Source organism: Camelus bactrianus, chromosome 22 (genome assembly GCF_048773025.1).
Source record: "Camelus bactrianus isolate YW-2024 breed Bactrian camel chromosome 22, ASM4877302v1, whole genome shotgun sequence".
Taxonomy (NCBI): domain Eukaryota; kingdom Metazoa; phylum Chordata; class Mammalia; order Artiodactyla; family Camelidae; genus Camelus; species Camelus bactrianus.
This window is the reverse complement of record NC_133560.1, coordinates 29,250,085-29,274,241: the sequence shown is the minus strand read 5'-3', so window position 1 is coordinate 29,274,241 and position 24,157 is coordinate 29,250,085. Positions and strand designations below refer to the sequence as shown.

Below are 24,157 nucleotides of genomic sequence, written 5' to 3'. Positions count from 1 at the left end.
CCTCATGCTCTCGAGTAATTGGAGGGCAGGCCCCATTCTCTGCCCCGGCCGGCTGTCACCGCAGTCCCCTTGCCACGAGTAGCTCATTGCAGGCCCTCCTGGAACCCCAGGTCACCAGGCCTGGCCAGTGCTGCCCCAAAGCCGCTTCTGCAGAGAAGGAAGTGGCTCAGCAGGCATCTCACCCCATCCAGGAGAGCAGGGTGTGGCCCAGGAATCAGCACCCACTCCTCCCGCCCCCAGGCTCCTCTCTAAGATCCTGAGTGAGTGTGAGGACGCCGACGAAATCGAGTACCTGGTGGACGGCTCGTGGTGCCCGATCCGCGCCGAGAAGGAGCGCAGCTGCAGCCCCCAGTGCCCCATCCTCGTGCTCGGTGAGGCTTCACCCAGGCTTGACCCAAATCCCTGTTCCGGGGTTTGGCACTCTTTGAGTTAGACTTGTATCCACTGTGTGGCCTTTTTGTCTAAAACACAACCATCCCGGGGAGTCGATCCCCTTGGAGCAGGGTGGCTGAGGTGGTTAGTGAGTGCTCGCTGTGTGCTGGGCCCTGTGCAGAGCGTGGGGGACCCGGCAGCGTCAGGCCACCTCACCCCGTCCTCAGAGGTGTGCTGCGCGACACGGCTGGCCTACCCTTCGCCGGCCTCAGCTCCTCGACAGCCATCCCGAGCATCTGTCCCTGTCTCCCGCAGGCACCTCGGACGCCAGTGGGCTCCTACCCACCCCCAGCGTCAACAGCGGGGGCGGCGGTGCTCTTGGGGGCACCGGAGGCGGCGGCGGCGGGGGTGGGGCGGCGGGCGGCCTAGAGAACGGGAAGCCGGGAGCTGACGTGGTGGACCTCACGCTGGACAGCTCGTCGTCCTCAGAGGAAGAGGAGGAGGAAGAGGAAGATGAAGAAGACGAGGACGAGGAAGGCCCCCGGCCCAAGCGCCGCTGCCCCTTCCAGAAGGGCCTGGTGCCGGCCTGCTGACCGCCCGCCGCCGCCGGCCGGACGCGCGACTTCCCTGGTGCTCACCGCGCAGAGGGCGCAGGCGGGCCTCGGGCGCAGAGGGAGGGGTGGGTGTTTTTTTTTTCTTTTTATTGTTGTTCATTTTGTTTTTCCAACCCTTTCCCTGGCTCCTGGCACCTGTACCTCTGGACTCTATCGGAGGATTAAAAAAAGTAAAATGACAAAAAAAGTACAAAAAAAAAAAGAAAAACAAAACAAAGAAAAATCAAACTTAAAAACAAGGCCAGCCACCCACACAGCTGCTTCCTCGGCCGGAGTCAGAGCCCAAAGACAGCTGACCCTGGGAAGGGCGGGCGGGCCCAGGATGCCGCGCCTCCGGACGACCATTCCAGCTGGTGCAGGGGACCGGGCGGTGGGGGCTCAGGGAGGACTGCCGGGCATGCGGCCCTCTCCCCGGCAGCAGACACGACTTCGACATTCGTCTGTTCCTTTGCTTTTTCTCTCTTTGCAAACGTGTCCTCTGCTGAGACCCTGGAGCAGGGAGCGTTTTAGCCAAGAAGCCATGGAGTGGGTGGGGGCGGGGAGGGGATGATGGGGGGCGGGTGGCAGGGGTGGGGCAGCGGGGGGGAAGTGGTGGGCTGGGGAGGGTTTAGCCACAGATGTGTTGTATTTTTTGAAAGTGCAATAACTTGGTATTTTGAAGACCCGGCATGTGGCCAGGACCGCCTGTGGAAGGCGGGGGCCCCAGAGTGCGGCACCGTGTGGCGTGGGGGGGTCTCAGTTTTCTAGCCAGCTACCTCGGTAACTCCAATTCAGGTTAACTTCCCTACGGAACAGCGCAGATGTCCACGGGTGCCGCCGTCACCCGCCCCTCCTCAGCAGGGCGCGGGGCGGCCACTTCCAAGGGGCAGCAGGGACCTGCCCGGCCTCTCCATTTGGGGCAGTTCCTTCCCCCTTTTCTTGCTCTTGGGTTTTCTGACGGGTATGAGGCCTGCCCGGCACCCCCTCCCCCTGGGAGCCTCAGTCTCGTCTTCCAACAGGACTGGGCTGGGCCGCCCTTCAGCTACCCGCCTGGCCCCAGGTGGCCCCCGGCCTGGGGTCCAGTGACCACGGGGCTCCCACAGCTGCCCCAGATGCCTCCAGGGACCCGCAGCTGGGTGCCCAGCCCCCAACCCAGCACCCTTGCCCCCGGAGGCCACCCCTGGTTCTCCAGACTGCCTGTGCCCACCGTCCTTTTTGCTTTTCTTCTTCCCCACGTCCCCACTCCCAAGCCCCAGAATAATTTTTCTTTATATAAACAAATCTAGTCAGGAAGCAATATCATTTCAGGTCTAAAGAAGAAAGGGACACAAATCTGGTCGAGGACAAATTCAGTTTTACTGTATAAACTCGGTTGTGCAGTTCGGCCCCCACCGCCCTCCGCCTGCACTGGCAGCCGAGGGCCGCTGTTTTCTAATATTTGTATTCTAATTTAATTGTTTTTTAAAAACGCAAATAAAAAAGTCAAGGTGAAGCCACTGAGGCGTCCGCTTCTCTGTGTATCGGGGCTGTGGCGGGGAGCAAAGGACAAGACTTCCCGCCATGTGCTGCACAGCCTTCGGGTTCCAAAGGCACAGCATTTGGTCAAATGAGGAAGATTGCATCTTGAGCTGCCAGGTCCAGTGTGTTTGCTGGGCCGGACAAGGAATTCAGACAGCCACTGAATCCCAGGACCGTCCCTGGCCCCCTGGGTGACCAAGAAGATACGCAAATGCTCAGTAAGCTCAGAAAGATGCTCAACATCTCCAGTCACCAGGGAAACGCAGCTCACGACCACGGGAGGCCGCCCCATGGCTCACCCGCACCGGGTCAGCGAGGATGAGGACGCAGAGCCCTGGAGGGCGCCGGTGGGAATGTGAGATGGGGCAGCCTTGGTGGAAGGGTCCCAGGTTGGAGTTGCCATCTGACCCAGCGGCTCCTCTCTGAGGTATCTGCCCCAGGGTAAATGGAAACAGGTTCACAGAAACACTGGCACGTGTGTTCGTAACAGTACGATTCACAACAGCCAAAGGTTTGTTGGGAAGCAACCTGGGTGTCCATCGACAGGTGAATGGCCACACAAAATGTGCTCCATCCGTGCAGTGGAATGTTAGCCTTAAAAAGGAAGGCAGTTCTGACACCCACTACCACGTGGACGGACCTTGAGAACACGATGCTCAGAGAACCAGACATGGACGCACAGTGTGTGATTCCATGGATGTGAAACATCCAGAATGGGCCAATCCACAGAGGTCAGAGGGTACCAGGGGCTGGGGTAGAGATAGGGAGTAACTGCTAATAGGGAACGGGTTTCTTTGTGGGGTGTTGAAAATGTTCTGGAACTAGATAGAGGTGATGGTTACATAATTCTCCAAATATGCTAAAACCTCTGTTTCACTAGGGTGAACAGTGTGTGAACTTGATGAAGAGCCAAAGCCTCCCCCCTCAGCAGAGGAGACAAGGGAGTGTGAGCGAAGACGCCCTCCAGGGCCCAGTGGCTTAGAACCTTCCTCCACCGTTCTGACCAGAGGCCTCCAGTCTCCTTCATGGCTGGCTCACCATCCATAACATCTTCTATTTGCACTGGGTGCCACCCAGCCTGAGCAGGAGACCTGGGTCTACAGGAACACAAACAAGCGACCTTGCTGCTGACGGAGGACCCCCACTCCCCACACCGAACCAGCACTCCGAACCCCTCCCCAAGCTCCTGCCTTTGTGGCATTTCCAGGCAAGGGCTGTCCATCCTCTCCCAGGCTGTGGTGTGGCCATTGTGCCCCCTTGGTGTCCCTCCATCACCCCACCCCCAACCCGGCCCAGGTGGCCCCAGTCTGATTTGGGGACTGGAGGGAGGGCACTCCCCAGGGCCCTTGAAGTGGTGGTATTTGGTGACCCCAACCCAGAGGAGGGGGCCGCAACCCATTCCCCCCAGGGGTTGGGGGAGCAGTGAGCTCAGATCGTGGATCATGTCACAGAGACCCATTGTAGGGCTGCATCTTGGGGCCCTCTGGCTGACTTGGGGCTCCCTGGCCAAGGCCATCCCACCCAGGGCCTCAAAATACCCTGCAGTTGAAGGTGACCAAGGAGCCCGCCCAGCCGGTTCTCCCCACCCACCCCCGCCCTCACCTGGTGGCACCCGCCTGTGCCCAGGGGTGTGGGTCACCTCCTCTGTAGGGGCCCTGGGCCTGGCACTGCTGGCAACACCCACCCCACCCTGGGAGCCCAGAGGCAGGGTCGCTGCGTGCAGACCCCTGCCTCCCAGGCCTGGTAGGAAGAGTCAGGCTGAACTTGAGGTCCCCTCCTGGAACCCGAGTAGAGGGGCCCCCCAAACCCTCCATCCCCACTCCCAAACCTTCCCCCAACAAAACACAAAGAACATCAAAATCAGGCAAATGAGGCAGCAGCGGTCGTAACAGGCTGCGTTTAGTGGTTTTTTTATGTACAAGAAAAATGATTTTTTTGTCTGGTTTTTCATCATCTTTTGTCCTTTTGTTTTTTTTTTTTATTACTTTCAAAGCTTCTCCCTCCCCACCCCCAAAAAGTGCATTTTTATCAATTGTTTTTTTTTTTAAATCTCCCACACTTTATAAAGACTCTCAAATACAGTCTATGGAATGTCTGCTCTGTGCTCTGTGACCCTGTGGGCGCTGCCCCCCGCCCTTCTCCACCAGGCCTGGCCCCCCAAAGTCCAAGGCACCTCGTGTCTGGGCCCGGGCAGGGCGGGGAGGACCCTGGGCATCAGGACCCCTGGCCGCAGCCTTCAGGCAGGGATGGGGGAGGTTCTCCTTAGCCCCCTCCATCTCCTGCCCTGCCCCCATCCCACATGTAAATCTATATATTTAGTGCGAGCTAGTCTCACTCTGAGGTTATGGCTCCTGGGGTGCCCGAGCCCCAGGCCCTGACCCGTCCTGCGCCAGCCATCATCGCCCATTCAAGGAAGGCTGCTTCCTCAGCTTAAATAACTTTTTTAAAATAAAACTGCAAATATAAATATCTTTCTTTCTCAAAAAAATAGGATTTTTGCTCTTTTTTTTTTTGTTGATTTTTACTTTTTTTCCCCGCTTTTCCTTTCACTCTCTTGGTCTCACCTCCTACGATCCCGGCTGCCTGGACTGCCTCGGTCCTGGGGGGGCCCTGGCCCCTGCCTCCGTCCCATGACCTGTGATGAGGCAGTCACAACCACGGCCAGTGGGTCTCAGTAGTGCAGACTCCCCAGAAGACCCTGGAAGGGGCTGGGGGACTCCCTCCCCTCCTACCCAAGACACCCCCCACCCCTTTAGAAAGAAGCAAAGGGACAGCCATGTACAAACAGGGTGACAAGACAGGATGGCCACAAAGGGCCTCCTGGGCAAGCCGCCCATGGGGGCAGACTTTGGTACGGCCCGGGGGAGCCCGCAGGGCCCAGGCCCAGGCCCACACCCGAGCCCGGCTGGGCCTGGTCCGGCACTTTACATTCACTGGTTTTTGATTTTTTTTTTTTTTTTTTTTTGCTTTTTTTTTCTCTTAATCTCAAAAGGCAGGGTGGGGATCAAGGTCGGGGCTAGGCAGGTGCAGCAGCAAGGGTGCTAATCTCTCTCTCCCTGGTCCTGAAGGCTGGCGACCGCTCCAGGTGAGGGCTCCGTCCCCCACCATCCTGTCAGGGACCCCTGCCCCTGCCCCGGTGTGCCCCTCTGGAGCCCCCACCTGGAGCCCCCCACCTGGACCTCACTCTCGCACACACGCGCACACACATCCACACAACTTCACCAAGATGATGGAAATAACAATTTTGCTGTTTTTCTTTTTTCTTTTTTTTTTTTTGTACCAGGCAGTTAAAAAAACACCCCAAAAAAAGAAACCACAAAAAAAAAACCCCAAACAACCAAACAAAAAAACTTTTTGCTGTGTCCTTTCTGACCAGTCAGCACGTTCCCCTCAAATATTTTTGTTTGTTTGTTTCCTGAAACGCAAGAATTCAGCAGTATCTTTGGCAACACTTTATCACGACCTTAATTTAAAGAATAAAAATAAAATTGATCCACGTCTATATACAGTATGTGATTGCGCGGAGTTGGGGGACTGGGCTGGGAGGGCGCGGGTCCCGGCACTGGGCCCATGCAGATGCTGCGGCCCCCGGGACGGGCTGGCGGGCAGCAGGAGAGGGGTTAAGGCGGAGTGGATGGGCAGGGCTGGCAGAAGCTGAGCGCAGAGCTAGGGGCAAGGGTTTAGTGCAATTCCCGAGGAGGTTTGTGTTAAAGTGTGCTCGGCGGGGTTCGGCCCTTGCCCCCGCCATAGTCCCAGAGGCCTCGATCCCCCAAGTTCGGTCGCCCCCACTGGCCAGGACGACAGCTGTGATTTTTTCAGTTGGTTTTATTGCGAGGGGGTGTATGAGTAGTGGGGAGAGGGCTGTCCCCTCGGGGAACCTCTCTGGGAGCTGGAGTTGGGTGGGGGGGTCCCTGGCCTGGGCACTTGAGCTCTCCGCTCGGCCTCCACAGATGGTTCTCAGCAAGAGCTCGCCCCATGACGCTGGGTTGTGGACGGGGCCACCCGGCCCTGGGCTCCCCTGCCACCCCCCTCAGGAGGGGGGGTCCTGAGACATTTGGGGGGCTGACGGGCTCGGGGGGGTAGGGGGAGAGCAGGAAGAAACAAAAACTATCCTGTAGAAACAATGATGAAAGTTGCCTTCTTAAAAAGCTTCCCTTTAAAAACAAGAAAAAGATGGGGTTTGTCACAGAACAAAGGGGCATGGGGTAATGGGCCAGTGGCTGGAGGTGGGGAGCAGGGACACCCCTACACCTTGGGTATTGACGAGGAAGGGTCTCAGCTCAGCAGAGTGTCTATTTACAGGGTCCCACGCTAGGGTTGCATATGCGACAGTCGGGGAGGGGGGAGGGTGCCCTGGCCTCTGGCAACACGGTCTCCCTAGCCCTGGCCCCAATCCGTGGCCTGTGGCTCGGTCAACACCGGGCCTTTGGGGAGCCAGAGGCTGGGGGGAGGCAGGTGCCAGCCCCCAGATTACAGTCAGTGCCTTTGAGTAAAAAGAGGGGTGTCGGGGAGGGTGTAAGGCCCTGGAGACGGGGCCCCTGGTCGCCCACCTCGACGGGGATGGCATATCCAAGATGGCAGCTCCTCGGTGGCCACAAGGAAGGGCGGCCATGTTGGAGGACGGGGGACAGCGAGGGTTGGGGACAAGGGCAGGGACACAGGGTTGCTCTGGCTGGTTGGAAGGCCAGCCCTCTCTCAGGCCCATCCCTGAGCTGGGGAGTCGGTAAGGAGGGTCCCCGTGGACGTGGGTGGCCACTGAATGGCTAGCAAGTAATGAGACATCTCCAAATCAGAACCCAAAAAAAGGACAGGACAGGGTGGGGGTGGAGGGGTTGGTGGGGACACGGCAGAAACACAAAAACCCCACAGTCCTGCCTGCAAGGCAGGCCCCCGTGGTAAAGCACAAACGCCTCAGAAGGCCTCACCCTCACCCGTGCCTTCCTGACCCTTCTCACCTCGGGGAACAGAAGTGGATTCTACGTCTGCAGTGGGTTTCTTTTTTTATTATTTTGTACAAAAATAAATCGACTTTTAGGAATTTGTTTGCTCTCTCTCGCTCTCTCTCTCTCTTTTTTTTTTTTTTGTCTTTTTGACTTTTCATAGAAGTTGGTTGCAACTTGTAAACATGTTTTTTAAATTAAGAATTAAGATAAAGCGTAGTACCCGTTCTGTTACAAAGTGCCAAGACTTCTATTTGTGGTTGGTTGTCTTGTGTTTTTTTTTTCTTTTTTTCCTTTCATTTTGTAAAATCTTGTTTTTATTGCTTTTGTGACATTGGAACTTCTGGACATTCTCTCCCCTCATCCCTGCCACCGTGAGACCCTGGGTTCCCTCTCCTCTTGGCTCTCACCCCACACTGTTGCCTGCTCCTCTGAGGAAAAGTATATTTCATATATATATATATATATCTATATATAAATTTTGTTTTTAAGGAGGAAGAGAAAAAAAACCTTAAAAGTGCTTTAAAAAATTGGGAGAGGGCTAGGGGGAGGGAAGAGGGTGAAGACAAAAAGTTTCGAATCTCCAAACATCTCATGTGGTCTGGGGGGCTGGGGTCAGGGGATGAAGACAGGGGTGGCAGGGAGCCCTGAGCGGTGGCCCGAGGGTCACGCTGGGTCGTAAGTGCCATGAAGGAAGGCAGTGGGGACCCCGGGGAGCCTCCCTGGTGTCCCCCCCACCTCGTCTTCTCCCCTTTCTCCACACCTGGAAATAAATAGATTTGTGTCCCAGTGGCCAGGAGATACGGGGGACCACAGGCAGGAAGGAATGGGAGGCGGGGAGATGGAGGGGGAGACCCCCACTTAGGAAGTGCCCTGAGGAAGGAGGGTGGGGGTGGGAGGATGGGGCCATTTTAACGTCCGCTCACAGCGGACAGAAATCATTTAAGGTCTTGTCTAAAAGACTCTAGAAACCAGCGAGGAAAGGAAAGGAAAAGCCCATCCCGTCCCCGGCCCCCCGAGGCCCCACTCACCCCTGCTGGGGCCCAGGGCCCTGACCGAGCCTCGGATGGGACCCCAGACCCCGAGCCGGCGGCGCCCGGGGAGCTCAGAATCCTTGTGTCCCACAAAAACCCCAAACCGAGCCCCGAAAGCCATTGTCGGGGTGGGGGGAAGAGGGGCCGCAGGTGGGGTGGGGCGAGGGTCCCCGTGGAGGGAGAGAGCATGAAGGAGAAGAATCTGAGAAAAGCACTACCCTAGATTCTGTGACGCTTCATATATATATATCTGTATATATATATATATATATATATATAGATATAGATATCTGTATATAGATAGATTTTCTTTTTTTGTGTTTTTGGGGGGGGGTGGGTGATTTTCTCTCTCTCTCTCTCTCTCTTTCTCTCTCTCTCTCTCTCTCTCTCGGGTTTCTGTTTTCTCTTTTTGGTTTTCAGGCAAGTCCAGCCGCGAAGCTGCCATCGGCGGTGGCCCCGGCGCCCCCGTCGCCTCCCCCTGCGGCGCCCGCTACATTCAACCTGCCCAGGCCCTCGGGGCTGGCCTCGTCCTCGTCCTCCTCCTCGTCCTTAAAGTGCTTCTCCTGGCCGTTGCGCCGCGCGTCGGGCGAGCCGGGCGGGGCGGGGGCGCCGGGCGGCGCGGGGGCCCCCGGGGCGGGGGCGGGGTCGGGCCCCCCGAGCCCCCCGCTCCGCACGCGGGGCTTGCGGCCGCGGCGCGAGGGCACGCCGTTGCAGCCGTCTTTCTTGAGGTGTCTGTGCAGGTGGTCGGAGCGCACGAAGGTCTTGCAGCAGCTGTCGCACTGGTAGGGGCGCAGGCCGGTGTGCACGCGCATGTGGTTCTTCAGGTCGTAGTTGTGCGCGAAGGCCGCCCCGCACTGCTGGCACAGGTACGGCTTCTCGCCCGTGTGCTTCCTCATGTGCACCTTGAGCTTGTCCTGCCTGTGGGCGGGTCGAGGGTCAGCGGTCGCCCGGCTGGGCCCCCGCGGGGGACAGCAACCCCCCTCCCCGCCCCTGCTGGCCTGGCGCTGAAAACCTGGACCCTTGTGGAAAGGGGAGCTGCTGCCAGAGGCGGCCCGGGTGAAATGGGGCCAGCGGGTGCAGTTTCCCGTTCTGAGGACAGCACCAAGGGCCCCTGAAGGTCTGAAAAGCCCCTTGGACCCTGCTTGCTGCCTGGTCTTGGGGAAACAGCTGAATCTCTCTGAACCCTTTTTCTTAACCACAGAAGGAGGAAGATAACAGGTCTCCCACCCCCACGGGCTCTGCTCAGTGGCAGGTGCATGCCTTCACAGCACAGGCATTTATCGAGCACCTGCTGAATACCAGACCCTGTTCCAGGTGCTAAAAATGCTACAGGGAACAACGCAGGATGCCAGAGTGGTAACAGAGAGGGTGAAGCTGTCCTGGTTTTAGCACTGCAAGTCCTATGTCCGAGGAAACCCTTCAGTCACTGAAAAGCCTGGGCAGTTGATCACAGCAGTAACCAAGTCCTCACTCTAGGGATCCCCCAAGTTCCTGCCAAGTCTCCATTCACCTCTGGCTCACTCTGCTCTGGCCACACTGGCTCCCTGGCTGTCACCCCCGCATGCCAGTAAGCACAAGCCTACTTCAGGGCCTTTAAACATGCTGTTCCTGCTACCTGGAACACTTTTTTCCTCCCAGATCTTCACAAACTTCAGTCCAAAGGCGACCTTGCCAGAGAGGCCTTCCCCCACTCCCCCATTCCTGGTCCCTCACGGCACAACCTTGTTTCTCGAGAGCACAGACCGAGTGTGATTACAGGGCCCCTCCCTGCCCATCTCACCCCACAGAGAAATGTGGACCTGGTTCAGTCTGGGGCTTCCAGCCCACAAAGCTGGTCACCATATCAGTCCTGGGCTGACTATGGCCCAGTCGCTGCTCTGTCCCCAGCCCTTGGCTGTCCAAAGTGAGATGTGTAGGAAGTGCAAAAGGCACACCAGATTCTGAAGACTTCATTTGCTCAATGCAATGTAAAATATTCCATTTATAATTTTGCATATCAATTACATGTTGAAATGGAACTAATGGATTATGTAAAATTTGATTAAAATTACTTTCACCTGTTCTTTCTACTTTTTAAAAATGTGGCTGCCAAAAAATGTAAAATTACGGAGGTGGCTCACACGATATTTCCATTGCACTGAGCTGGTCCGTACTGATTGGGCTGTATTCCTTTGTGGACTCCACAGGGCATGAGCAGGGACCTAGGTCTCCAGAGCTCTGGCTACCATCTGATCTGCCCCTTGCTGCAGCCTTTTGTGTGCCTCTGAGTCACTCTGGGTCTCTTCCTTCTGATGCCCACCAGACTGAGAGGTTCTTCGGTGCCAAGACTGACAAACTCCTACTCATCCTTCAAAGCCCCACCTGAAATGCCCTTCCTCCCCCAAGAAGCTTTTCACAACCCCCAAAGACCTAATTGCCTCCCACCCTTGGGGCTCTTCTAAGTCCCTCCCTCTAGCACCACCCACACAGCTGGTGTCCCTACTTGCTCCAACTCTTCTTACGGCTCCTTATTGTCCTGAGGATCAAGACCTGGCCCTTTGCAACAAGACCCTTGCCTATTCTCTGGCTTTGTTACCTCCAAATGAGCCAACAGAACTCAGGCCACAATGAACTCAACACTCCCTGGATTAATTGGGACTGTTAACAAGGGGCAGCAATCACCAGGAGCTCCCCTTCCCCCGGCCTCCCTCAGAGCCCACTAACATGGTCTCCCAGCTGTCCTGCTCAGATCTAGGAGCCAGCTCATGGAGGGGACGGAAGGGACTCAGACTGTTCTAGCACTAAACAGAGATTTCCCCAGCTGAGGCTTGGAGGCTCAGAGAGGGGAAGTGACTTGCCCCGAGTTGCACAGAGGGTTGGGGGCTGCGCCAAGTTGGGGTGGGGGTGGAGGCAGCCCCAGTTTCATCACCTCAAGCCCCGGCCCGGGTAATTATAGCCCCGGCCGCCACAGGCCCTGCTTACTCAATTCTCTAGTGTGACTCAGAGGGGCCCCTGGGCTCCCCAGCCTGGAAGGAGGGGTGGGGGCTGGGGCCCTGGGTGGGGGGGCAGAGAAGAGCCAGGCGGGTGCATTGGAGGAAGGGGCCTGGCCTGGTGTCCTTCTCTATGCCTCAGTTTCCCTGACTGGCAAACAGGATCGGCCCTAGGGTGGGATGGCCAAGAGAACTCCAGCTCAGAATGAAACCGAGCCTGGGAGGGTTCAGTGGGGGTCACCTACAGGTACTCTGGCTTGCTGGGCCTCCATCAAGCTGTTCTTCCCAGGCCCAGAGACACTTGAGGGTAGGACCCACAGCCAGCCCAGACCCCCCATCTGGAGGAAGAGGTAGCCCCAAGACCACTGGCACCCTAATCTCACCAAAGGGAGAAACTAGACTGCCTTCCTCCCAGTAGCTGCCCTTTGCCCCTGCCTGGCACTCCTGGGCCCTGGAGTCCTGGCCACACCCTCCTCTCTTGGCCTGCTGGGGAGGGGGCTGGGGAAACTGGGTCGGGGGTCAGTCCCTAGATCCTGTCCCCATTGGGGTAGGGCCGAGAAGCTGGGACAATGGCTTCTTTCTTCAGCCTGGGTGGGCGTGGCTGGGGGAACCCCAGGGCGGGTGGGGGTAGGGGGTGGTGCTGAGTCATCCAGCCTGGCCAGGCCCCTGCATGCCAGCCCCCCACCCCCACCAGGCTGGCCCCACAAGGCCTAGCCAGTTACCTCTGGACTCTTAAGACCAAATCACAAATTACCCCCAGCCTGGCCTCAAACTCCTCCTGTCCAGGGACCAAGCCCAGTGGCTCCTGTGCCCTTTTCCGTCCACTGGCTGTAGTGATCCCCTAAGTGAACTGGCCTCTGGGCCTTTGCACTGGCTGTTCCCTCTGCCTTTCTCTTTCCCTTTCTCCACGGCTCCCTCCCTTTCCTCCGTCAGGTCTCGGCCCCTGGGGAAGCCTCCCTGTTTAAGGCAGCACGAGCAGGCAGCACGAGCAGCCACCCCCAGCCCTGTGCTCTGCTCTCTTTTCCTCCCAAGCACTTTCCACCAACCAGTGCCATCAGTTCTGTGGTTTCATCTCGCGCATGCTCTGTCACCCCCACGGGGATTTTGGCTTGCTTCTCCACTTCAAGAACAGGGTCTGGTACCCAGTAAGCACTCCATAAATGTTGGCTGAATGAAGCAAGTTCCCCAAGTGACACAATAACCAGGGTTCCCTGTTCCCAGTGGGGCTGCCGCCCTCTCTCGTGGCCCAAATTCTCCAGTTGGAACAGGAAGAACCACCCCAAGAAAAAGAAGAGCGACTCCTTGGGCCCTTCCTTCCAGCCTCATGAGGTTCAGCACCGCCTGGCACGCTTTACATTTATGTAGTCACCTTGTTTAGGGCCTGTGCACCCCCCACCCACAGGCTCTCGACAGGCACACAGGGATGCCCTGATGGAGAAGGCACCCTGGCAGGGCTGGGCAGTGCTGGTTTTACAAGCGCACAGGCACGTGTGTGTGTGACGGGGCAGGAAGCCCCTGCCACCCCCGGCCACCCCCCGCCACGGTGGCGCCAGCTCACCTGGTGAATCGGACTTTGCAGATGTTACACTCGTAGGGCTTCTCGCCTGTGTGGGTCCGGATGTGCCGCGGCAGCTTGCCGGCGCCCTGGATGACCTTCTCACAGATGGGGCACTTCTGGAAGGCCTTGGCCCGGATCTTCTTCTCCACCTTCTGAGACCAGGCCGGGTAGACGTCGCCATCGTGGGCACTGCTGAAGTACTTCAGGTAGTAGTCCACGACGCCCTTGTCATCAGCCCTCGACTCTTCGTCGCTGTCCCCTGCCGTCGCTGCCCCAGCCCGGCCCACAGACGACATCATCTGCTGCAGCAGAGTGCTGGCCGCCAGCCCGTCCGCGTCAGCCCCATCCCCGTCCTCGCCCTCAGCTGCGCCCGACAGGAAGCCCGGAGAGTCGCCTGGCTCGGGGGCCGCCTCTGACAGCGAGGCTGCCTCCTCCTCCCCACCTCGGCTGTAGTGGCCATTCTGCGTGGCGGTGGACGGCGGGGCCACGGGAGGTGGGAAGAGACCCCCAGCAGGGGCATCCTCGTCCCGCTCTGGCCACAGACCCGGGTTGCTGTCGCCCTCATCCCCATCCCCAGCTGGGGGCCGCTCAGCCGGGGGGCCCGGCCCGTAGAAGTCCAAGCCGTTGCAGTCGCCAGCAGCCACAGCAGCCACTGCAGCAGCCACAGCCTCCTTGGTGGCATCCAGGTCATCATCAGATGTGCCAAAGGCAGACCACGGGAATGTGGCAGCGGCGGCAGCAGCGGCGGCAGGCAGGCTATTCATGGGGTTGCTCTGGAAGAACTCGAGGTACTCCTTGGCGCGAAGGAGGTTTCGTTGATCAATTTGATCTACGAGGTCCAGCTGCCCAGCGTCGGCGCCCGCGTCAGCCGCCAGGATCTGCCGATCGAGGAGGTCGGCGCAGACGTGGCTCACGGCAGGGATCTCAAGTAGGCGGGCGGCGCTGAGGATGTCGCCCACGTTGGCCGTGCTGACGGTCAGCGTGGCCGTGTAGGCGAAATCCATGAGGGCCGTGAGCGCCTCGGCACTGACAAAGTCGATCTCGTACACGTTCTGCTGGTCCACCACGGCGCCCGACGTGAACAGCTTCTTGAAGTACTGGCTGCAGGCAGCCAGCACCGAGCGGTGTGTGGGGAACTCGCGGCCCTCCACCAGAATTACCACGTCGCACAGCAGGCCCTGCGTCCTCTGCTCGTTGAGTCCGCTCAGGATGTCACTGCTGTGGTCGGGGAACGGGATCCCGATGGGGCCGTCCACGCCGCCGGCCATCTTCCGCGCCGAGACCTGCAGTGCCGGGAGGAAGAAGCGGTCATGAGGGTGGGGAAGGGCCGAGCCAACTGGCCGGGGTGCAAGACCCTAGGAAAGTAGTGCCCCCCTGCCCCCCAGACTCAGTTTTCCCAGCTCTGCACCAGGATGGTCGATGTCTGGTTCTGCATTATCCATGTGAGATTATGCTGACAAAATCCAACTGGGCACTTCAGAGATGAACACCAGCACCCTCCACCCTTCACTAGGAGGCCCACTGGAGTGCCCAACCAAGGGGCGATTTGAAGTGGCATAGGTGCACACAGTAGGTGTTTGATAAATGCCCAACACGAGGTGTTTCCCAATGCATCTGAGCACAGGCTTCTGCCCACGCTCTCTCTAGGGGGCCACAGCGACATAAAGCACTCACTGTGCGCTGTCGTGGCCGAGCACCCAGCAGTCCCACAGCCAGCACCATCTCCGCTGCAGAGGTGAGAAAAGGGGGCTCAGGGAGTCCCAAGGCCCCATGGCTGCACCTGACCCAAGAGCCAATATCCAAGCAGAATGGCCATCCATCCCTGCCTGCCCCTTCACCTCCCTGACCTTCCCTCCTGCCTCTTGGTTAGGCCTAGTTCTCCTGGGGGGGCTTTGAGTCAGCAGGAAGGGGTGAGGCCAAGACCCAGGGACAGGGTTAGGGTCACTGGGGCTGTGGGCGTGCCCCAGTGGGGTGGGGTGATGACTCTGCAGGACAAACCCCTTTCTGCTCTGCGGAGCCCCTAGGATGTGGCTCCCCTAGTACTGAATAATGAGGGAAACCGGACCACTGCCCACCGAAGCTGAACCCCCTCAAAGAGTGGGGGTGCTGAGGGCCTCCTGCTCAGCCCTCTCCAACTTCTGGCCACCCTGCCTGCGCTGTTCAGCTCAGGACAAGGCCCTGCCATACTCTGGGCCTCAGTCTCCCCATCTGTTGAATGGGCGGAAGCCACTGGAAATACAGGGGCGGGGGGGGCTCTGTCTGTCCCGCCCCTCTCCCCCCCTCCTTTTTTCCGCCTTCCCCTGGGCTGTGACTCATCCACCCACTCGGGCGCTTGTGCAACCCTCTGGCTCCTGTCCCCACCCCTCCACCCTCTCCGGGGAGAGCCCCCGGCTGCCCTAAGCCACCCAACACAACCCACAATCCTCTTGGCCCAGCCAGCCTTTCAAACCAGAGCCCCCGAATGTCTCTGGAGAGAGGGCCCAAACCAGATCTTTCTCAGCCTCCTAAAGACCCGGGGACCCCAAGCTGAGTGACCCAGCTCAGCTCTACCCTGATCCCTCCCGCTGTGTCTCTAGTGGGATGCAGGCGGTTGGCCCGGCAAGGGAGCTGGGGTTGGTCTGGGAGCCCCAAGGCTAGGGCAGGACTGTCCCGAGTCAGGCCTGCCCTGGGAGCGGGCTCCAGGCTGCGGGGCCGACACAGAGGCCTTTGTGTGGTGCGCAGGCGGGCAGTGCACTTCCCGGGACGCCTCTCTCTGAGGCCCGCCCTCTTTCCCGCCGACCGCACCAGCTGCTCTGCTCCCCCCCTCTGTTCCGCCAGCCCGCAGTGGGTACGGGGGGAGACTCAGATGTGGCTGCTGGGAGCAGGAGGATGGGGGGGCGCGACCCCATCCAAGGCTCGGCCATGGGAAGCCTTGGCGGAGCCCCCTATGGCGGCTTCCACCCCCTGCCACCATCTGCCGTCTGGCCTCGGCCCCAGGGAGCAAGTGGGCAGATGGGACTCTGGATCAGACCAGCCTCCGCCCCTTCTTGCCCCCCTCCTCTGATCCAGGCCACCGATGTGCCAAGATGGCCACCCTGGCCCTGCTTGCCAGTGTCCCTCAGGTGTCTCCAAGGGCTTCTAGGTCAGGACTTGAACTGGTCCAGGTGACTCACCCCTCCCCATGGCCACTCTACCCCATCTTCCCACCAACACCCAGCCCACCAGGCCTACTTCAAGCATGAAGCTGCCAGGTGCCCACTTGCTGGAAGCCACCCAGCTGGGAAGGAGCAAGCTCGGGCCTTGAACCCAGTACCCGGTCTGGGGCACTGGATGAAGCCCTGGGCCTGGGTCTCCACCAGCCAGCTGAGCAAGGCCACATGCAGAGAGCCTGTTGTGTGGGACAGCCCTTGAGTCTGGGCTGAGTCTGAGGGTCACGTCCCTGTCCTCTCCCAGCTGGGGCTGCTATTTCTCCAAATAAGCAACAGAGACCGTCCCCCAAAGGGCAAGGCCTGGAGAGACGCCAGCCAAGGACAGCCCCCGTGACAGTAGCATGATCCCCTACTTACAGACGAGAACACCAGAGAAGCTGGAATCTGGGCCAAGGGCGCCCAGCAAGGCTGATCCATAGGGCTGACCCAGGAGCTGATAGAGGCAAGAGGTTGGCCCCTGCCCTCCCCACCTGACACCTCCCAGCAAGCCACAGCCTCTTCCCTCCCTCTGGAAACTAAAATGGTCCTGCAGACACCTGACCCAGCCCTCTCTCCAGGAACACATGCTACCTGCCTGCCACGTCGGGCCACTGCCCCCACCGGGGCCTCTCAGGGCCCCCCCAAAAGGTGCGAGGTGGGGGAGGGAAATCAGGTAGGGTCCCGGCAATAAAAAGCACCGATTACGAGCACCCACTGTGCGCCATGGCATCTTCTAACCATGAGAGGCTTGTGGCTCCCTTCCTCGCTTTATGAGGCCCTGCTGGCACCTGACACCTAGTAGGTGGCCCCACACGTGGCGGTTTCCTCTAATGACTAGCCAACGAAACTTCTCTCCTCCAGGAAGCCCCACCCCCACGCTGGCCAGGTCCCCACCCTCAACGGCCAGGGTCCCCTGAGCTCAGGCCCACACCCACCCAGGGCCCCGTCTTTCATCACAGCTCCACCCCCACACTCGCCTCCATGGGATTTCCGGGGCTGTTCAGTGCTGACTCGGCGGCCAGCCGAGGGGCAGGCCTCAGCAGGCTCCTCCTGGGCTGGAGGTGGGGCGTCCTCCTCCCTCTGGGCTGCTCCCAGGCCCCCACACCCAGTCCTCTCCCGGGCAGCGCACAGTAGGGATGCAGCAAATGACAGGACAAACCAAAGACCAAAGAGCTATGCGCTGGAGAGAGCCCACACCCAGTCCCGCCCACTTGGCTGGCAGGCACACCCAGTACCAGGGGACTGTGCCAGTCCCACCTCCAATCTAACCTAGGGTCACTTGCTGCACCTACTTTCCAAGGCAGCGGGACCCAGGCCTGCTTTCAGCCCTCCCAGGAGCCTCCTCTGTGCCTGAGAGCTTTCAAGAACCAACTGGGCTCCTTTATTTTTCACCCTCCCCACTGTAAAGCCCTGGGCTTTACAGATGAGGAGAGGCTCAGTCAGGGAGGTGATGGAGACCAGAGTAAGGTCCCACAGCAGACCAGAGGCCAGGTTGGAACTCATGCTCTGACCTGAGCTGCCACCACTGAACTGCTGGAGATGCAGGGTGAGGTCAGAAGTGTCCTGACCTGGTGCCGGGAGCAGCAGGGGCCGCCCAGGAAGGGCCCCGGGATTGCAAGGAGGGTACCCTGGGCATGCGGACAGCAAGGACAAAGGCCTGAGGGTGGGTGCCTGGGAGAGGGGCAGGGGGAGGAGGAGGCTGGGGACTCCCCAAGGTCAGGAGCAAGGTGAGGGCTGGGGCCAGGCCTCCTACTCCCAGCTATACTCCTCAGGAAGGAGGGGCGGCCAGCAGGAGGCAGGCAGGTAACTGCCACACGACGCCTTCCTGAAGGAGTGTCTAGGGATGGGGGCAGCTTAATGAGGTCTTAAGGGCTTCCACCCCCACCCCCACTCATGGAGAGAATGAAAGAAACTAAATAAGGGACCTCTAACACCTACTGTGTGCCAGGAATGGCAGCTTGGGTCCAAATCCTGGCTCCTCCACTTCCAAGCTCAGTGACCTTGGCCAAGACACAGCACCTCCCTGTTTTCCTCAGGGGTTGGAATGGTAGTAAAGGGTCCCACTATCGTCCATTCAACAAACTTTGGCCTAGGACCTACTGTATGCCAGCGCCAGTTCCCAAAGGCCCAACAAGACTGTTTACCCCCTCCCTTGTGAATTGGGGGACTTTGAACTTCACTGCTGAACATTATTTTGGGAGTCCAGCCCCCTTCCCACCTACTATGTGCCAAGGAAGTGTGTGGTGGGCCCCAGGAGGAAGCTGAACCATCATCTGGAGGGGAAAGCCAGGCCCAGAGAGGGTGGGCAGCCGGCCCAAGGTCACACAGCATGTCTGGTGCCCAGGTGTGGCTGCCAGGCCAGCGCCCAGCCACCCCCACCCCCTCCCAGCCTGGCAGCCTGTGTTGCAAGGTTGGTCCTGACGGGTTGCCCCGCCCTGACCTGGTGCCAATCCCCGCCTGGCCCAGTCCCCGGCCCGGGGTTTAATGGGACAGGAATGCAGTGTCCTGATCGGGGGGTGGGGGGCACCAATGGCTCAGGGTGACTGCTGGCTGCCAGCTGTCAGCCTGCCCCCTGCCCGCCTATCCTCACAGGCCTCACTCCAGTCAGACACCAGCAAGCAGGCCCTCGGCCATTTTACGTGTCCATTTATTGCCCTAAATGGGGAGGGGCTTCCTGCCCGGGCCTTAAAGGGCCAGAGGCAGGAAGGCTGCGGGCCCAGTGGGAAGTGTGTGTGGGGAGGCTGCTGGGGTGGGGATTAGGAGGTCATGGGGATCCCATCTCACCCCCAACTCACGGGTGGGGTTAAGGCCCACCCTGTTCTCACACTCCGAGTGCTGTCAGGGGCCAGGAAGTACAGCCCTGACACCAAGACCGGGTTCCAAGAGGAAGCCCCACGAAGAAAGAGCCGTTCTCGGCGGAGTTGGACGAATGAGCTTCCCGTCACTGGGAGTAACCAAAGCCAGGCTTCACAGAATCCCATCACTGTCTACCCTGCCCTCAGCTCAGGTTGCACCTGCTTATCCAAGACCTGGATGACCTCTAGGAGTCCTGCCCCTCTCTACCTCCAGACTGCTCCCTTCCTCCCCTGAGGCATGCTTGTCACCTGGAGACACCTGCACTACCACCCCCAACCCTGGCAAGTGGAGGGCTCAGCCTGGAAGCCCCAGACAAAGGGGTGCTCAGCCTACTGGGGCCCAGGGTCCCGTGCCTACAAATCCAGCCAGTTCCCTCCCATTAAACACATCCTGATGGGAGGTGGGACCTGGCCTTGTTTTCCAGTCAAACCAGAAAGGCGTGGGTGGGGACGCTTCCACTGAGTGGCCGTCCACAGCCTGCTGGGGGGACAGATGGAGGGACTGGTCCTGTGGCCAGATTCTCCACAGGGCGCCTTCCGCACTTTGGTGCTCCAAACTCAGGACTCAGGCCCACAGGGCAGGGGCTGCTCCTCAGTGGGGCTTGGTGGGGGGCCTAGTCTTGATCACCTCAAAATGGATTCTCATAGCTTTGGGAGGCAGGCTCTGCAATCACTGCCACACTTTACGAGTCAGACAGCCGAGGCAAAGAGAGAGGAAGCAACTAGCCCAGGGTCACACAGCAGAGCTAGATTTGAACGCAGGTCGTCTGTCTGCCTCCATCTTGCCTAACTAGTCCTCCCAGGGCTCCACCCCCACCACCCCCACCATTGCCCCCAGGTACCAGCTGGGACTAAATCCCCCTACCCTGGGGGCCTAGAGGCTGAGGACAGCTTATTCTCACGCCTCCTCAGAGCTGCATGATGATGGCTCAGAAAAGGAAGAGGTTTGCCTTAGGTCTGGGGCAGGGCTGGAGCCTGCGGCAGGGCTGGAGCCCAGCTGACATCTGTGAACTCAGGGCATGAGGACAGGGATGCAGGAGGGGCTCCTCCAGGCCCTGACACCACACAGCAGTCACTCAACAAACATTTCTGGGCAATCACTGAGTAAATTCTCTGTACAACACTTTTGGGCTAAAGGTAATCTCCACATTGTACTGATGGCAAAACTGAGGTTGGCAGTGGGAGGTGACCTCCCTAGCTGGACCTCAGGTGGAGGTAAGGGCCAGGCTGAGACTGGACCACACTGGCCCCCACCCAAGCCTGTTCCTCTGGTCTCACTCCCCAGGGCTGTAGCAGGGCGGTTTATGTCTATCAGGTGCCTGGAGCACAAGGTGACAGGTGGGGGCCCATCCCTGCTGGGCCCTAAGCTGACCCAGGAGCTTCGTCCATGAGGGAGGGAAGGAGAGGGGACACAGGTGTACCTGCAGGCAGCACCTGGGGGGACCCTACAACCCCCTTTTACAGAAGGGCTCTGAGAGGCCTCGGGGCTTGTCCAAGGTCACAGAGCAAGTGGGCCGGCATTTGAAACCCCAGTGGCCTCTCTCCTCAGGCCAGCTCTGCTTCAGAAAGGATGGCTCTGAGTCTTGGCTCTGTGAGGTGACCTGGGTCTCCTCAGGAATGATGGGTCGTAAAACCCAGGGCCCTGCCAGTCTCCAGGGGCCAAGGGGCCAAGGGGCCAAGGGGCGGGGCTGCAGCTCAGATGCAGTGGGAAGGGCCTGCCTCTGAAGGTGGGAGGCAGGACTGAGGCTCCTGCTGTGTGACCTTGGTCACCTTGCTGGCCCTCTCTGAGCCTCACTGTCCTCTTTGGGCAGAGTTTCATAAGCCTTAGGCAGGTTCCATTCGGCTGACAGGTGCCTGCTATCAACCTCCAGGCCCTCTGGAAGACAGGTGGGCAGGCGCCCCTTGGCTGCGACACAGAGAGGACTTTGGACGCGTCCTGAGCTGGGAGGGAGGACCACAAGGGTCAGACCCAACTCTGGCTGGGTGACCTTGGGCTGCTCTGTGCTTTCCCCAGGCCTCAGTCTCCCTTGCCCACCACAGTATCGTTCTGAGGCTTGCTCTAAGGGCTGAGGCTCCACACCTGGGTTTGACTTCCCCTCCTGGCCTCGGTTTCCTCACAAGGCACTGGGGACTGCCACTGGCCCAACCAGCTACGGGTCAGAGGGCCCCAGGGAAAACAAAGGGAGGAAAAAAACCAACACAAGGACTAGTTACTGCCTTGGGATCCTTCCCCACTGGACGAAGCCTGAGCTCTGCCAGGCCTCAGTCTTCCACACCGAGAAAAGGGTGCATCCGCCGCCTGTAGCCACCCGCAGCTGAGAGTTACGTGGCTCCCCGCCCAGCCCAGGGTGCTGACTGGCCACCATGCAGCCAATCAGAACTGAATAATAAATACCCCCCCAAAGTGACCCACGAATTAAAATTTCAGTGTCCCCGTTGGCTCCTCTTTCCTTCATTAGGCATGCGGATCCCAGGGCTTCGCTCTTCCAGTCATCGGCTTCTGCCCCCCCTTCTCCCCCAGGCTCCCGTCTCCACAGCGATGGCTGGCGGTAAACAGAGCCCCGAGCCCAGTCGAAAAGTGCCAGGCCTGGTATGCTCAAAAGGCCCCACCGGGGGTGGCCCTCAGAGAATGCCCCGTGCCTGGAGCCTTAGGGGCCTGGGCAGCAGCAGGGCCCAGCCTGGACTCCCCGACCTCTCCCAAGACCAACTCTGCCAATAGGAAGTGATCGGCTGGTCCTAGGGAGGCCCCCCCAGTGTGGGAGCGGCACACTCAGGGTTACGCCCTGGCCTTGTTGCAGGGGGGCGCTGACATGGAATCCCGGATGCCCTCTCCGGCCAGGCTTGCTCCAGGAGGCAGCTGGCAGGGAGCAGGGAGCAAACCAAGCCCGCCACCCATGGGTGAGCCAGGTGGGCACACCCGGTGGAGGGGCACCAACACCTCTCTCACTTCCGCCGCCTGGCTAGGGGGAGAGAGGAGTTGCCTACCTCCCTCTGCCACCATGCCAATTGCTAGCTGCACTCCCCAAACATTTAGTGGGCGCCCACTGGGTGCCCAAGCCTGGTTGGACAGCAGTCTCTTGCTGCGGTCCACTGGACTTCCTCACCAGCCAGCCAGCCAGCCAGCCAGCACGGGCAGTGCTTCCCAGGACCTGCAAAGGCCTGGGCCCGGGGGTGCACTGGCCCCAGCGCTCAGCTCAGGCCCCTGCCCGGTTCCCAGGCCAGGAGCTGGGGGAGGGGGCCGGTTCCTAGGCCAGGGAGGGAGGGAGAGCGAGGGAGGGGCCGGATCCCACCAGCTCACCCCCTCCTCTGCCCGGGCTCTGGGTTCGCACGTGGTGGTGGCGTCAAGGGGAAGAAGGGGGGTCTGGGCCAGAGGAGACGGGGTCACGAGCTTTGGGGGCGCTGGCAGGGGAGAGGGTGCTCTCTGTCCCCTTCCTGGAGGCCAGGGCCGGGCGGCCGCGAGGGCAGGGAGAGGGGCCAGGCCTGTCCCCCCACCCAGGGCTGAGTCAGGCCCGGGCGGGGGCAGGAAGCGGCCCCCTCCCCCGCCCCGGCCGCAGAGCGCGGCCCCCGCCCCGGCCCGCGGGCCCCCGCCGCGCCGCCTGCGCGGGGGCTCCTACCTCCTTCCCGGGGCAGCGGCGAGGGGGCCCAGCCCCGGCGGCGGCGGTGGCGGCGGCTGCGGCTGGGCTGGCTCCCTCCGAGGGGCCGGGAGGCGGCAGTGAGCCTGGCCCCGCGCCACCCCCCGCCGCCGGCGGCCAATCCCCACCCGGGCTGGGGGGAGGGCGATGCAAATTACCCCGGATCTGGGTCCGCCCGCCCGCCCGCCTCCCCCACGCCCGGGCCCAGTCTGCACTAGGCCGCGCATCCCCGGGCTCGCCTTCGCCGCGCGGCTGCCCGGGCCGCCGCCCTCCCCGGGGAGCGCCGGGTGGGTGACCCCCCCCTGGGGCGGGGGGCTGAGGGGAGGGGGGCTGGGGACGGTTACACAACCAGGCGGGGAGGGGCCCCGGGGCGGGGAGGGGGCCGGCCCGCGGGCCGCGCAGCCGGAAGCCGGGGACCGCCACCGGCCCCCGGCAAGGGGAGCCCGGCTCCAGGCCCCGCCCCCGGCCTGGCAGGGCCCGCCCCCAGGCCGCGCCGCGCGATCGGCCGGCGCCCATTGGCTCATCAGCCCGCCGCTCACCGCCCCTCCTCCGCACCGCCCCTACCCGCGGGCCGCGGCGAGCCGCCAGCGCGGTGCAACCTGGGACTTGTAGTCCAAGCCGCCTGCCACCTGCCAGCCGCAAGCGCAGGGGGACTACGACGCCCAGAGGCCCCAGCGGTCGCGCCCGCCCACCCGGACACCCCACCCCTTCCCCCTCCTTTGCAAAGCCCCCCTCCCTGTTTTTTCAGCCCCCTCCCCCCCATCCCCCATGGAGCTCAATCCTGGCCAACTCCAACGTATGCACGCAGCAGCGAATAGGCCCCCGGGGGGCGAGAGCGCCCCCAGTACCAAGCTGCAAACTTAGCACGCGACGCGCCCCCCTATCTCCCCACGCCGGCTCACCCCCCACCCTCAATGCAGCCCCACTTCCCCTCCCCCTCTCCCCGCGCGCCTGGGAGCCCCGAAAAAGCATGCACCCGGGGGGGCTGCTGGCACACAAGCCCTTGCACTTCGCCCCCAATACCCCCTCCCGGACAGCACCCCCTCCCCGCGCTCGGGATCCAGGGCGCCTCCAGCCTCCCGGCAGCTGCCAACCACCCCCTCCTCTGAAACTTGCGGAACGTCCACGGCTCCCGGAATCGCCCCTTTCAGAGAGGGCAGGGGTGGGCGCAGCGCCCCCAGCCCGTCCCGCCCTGCACCCCATGCTGGGGGCCGCGCCGGGCGCTGACTTACCTCGCGGGGCCGGGCCGGGGCCGGGCCAGGCCGGGGCGCGCGGGGCCGGGGCCCGGAGTTGGGACTGGGCTCCTCGGCCGCTCGCCTCCGGGGTCCGCGTCTCGCTCTCCCTTCGCTGGCTCTCCCCTCGTCGCTCTCTCGCTCCGGCGGCGGCGTCACTGCCCCTACAGTAACTGTACAGTACAGCCAAAGCCCCGTATGATGCTCGCGACTCCCTTCCTGGTTTCTCCGAGGGCAAGAGGGGTCCTCCCTTGTCTTAAAGGTGCCGCAGCCGCCGGCCCCCCCCA

General features: G+C 60.8%; 2 protein-coding genes across 7 annotated transcripts in view; one reads left to right on the top strand and one right to left on the bottom strand.

Moving 5' to 3' along the window:
• PIAS4 (protein inhibitor of activated STAT 4) overlaps nucleotides 1–5,458 on the top strand; it is a 27,480-nt gene extending 22,022 nt beyond the window's left edge. Inside the window, exons 10-11 of one of the 2 annotated variants that reach the window (XM_074351096.1) lie at nucleotides 241–371; nucleotides 3,364–5,458. In XM_074351096.1, the coding sequence (XP_074207197.1) occupies nucleotides 241–371; nucleotides 3,364–3,368 (136 nt within the window). In that variant the 3' untranslated portion in view covers nucleotides 3,369–5,458. Of the gene's footprint in view, nucleotides 1–240; nucleotides 372–687; nucleotides 2,462–3,363 lie in introns of those variants that run through there. The other variant, XM_074351095.1, reaches the window with a different exon arrangement.
• On the bottom strand, nucleotides 5,421–24,157 carry ZBTB7A (zinc finger and BTB domain containing 7A). Of its 5 annotated transcripts, none has more exons than XM_074351094.1 (3): nucleotides 23,871–24,157; nucleotides 12,985–14,267; nucleotides 5,421–9,375 (listed from the first exon to the last, which is right to left on the bottom strand). In XM_074351094.1, exons 2-3 carry the CDS (start codon nucleotides 14,250–14,252, stop codon nucleotides 8,874–8,876), a joined length of 1,770 nt encoding a protein of 589 aa, XP_074207195.1. In that variant the 5' UTR covers nucleotides 14,253–14,267; nucleotides 23,871–24,157; the 3' UTR covers nucleotides 5,421–8,873. The 5 variants fall into 5 exon arrangements, with proteins under 5 accessions (XP_074207195.1, XP_074207191.1, XP_074207194.1 ...); XM_074351090.1 differs by lacking the exon at nucleotides 23,871–24,157 and adding an exon at nucleotides 22,621–22,940; XM_074351093.1 differs by lacking the exon at nucleotides 23,871–24,157 and adding an exon at nucleotides 17,129–18,078.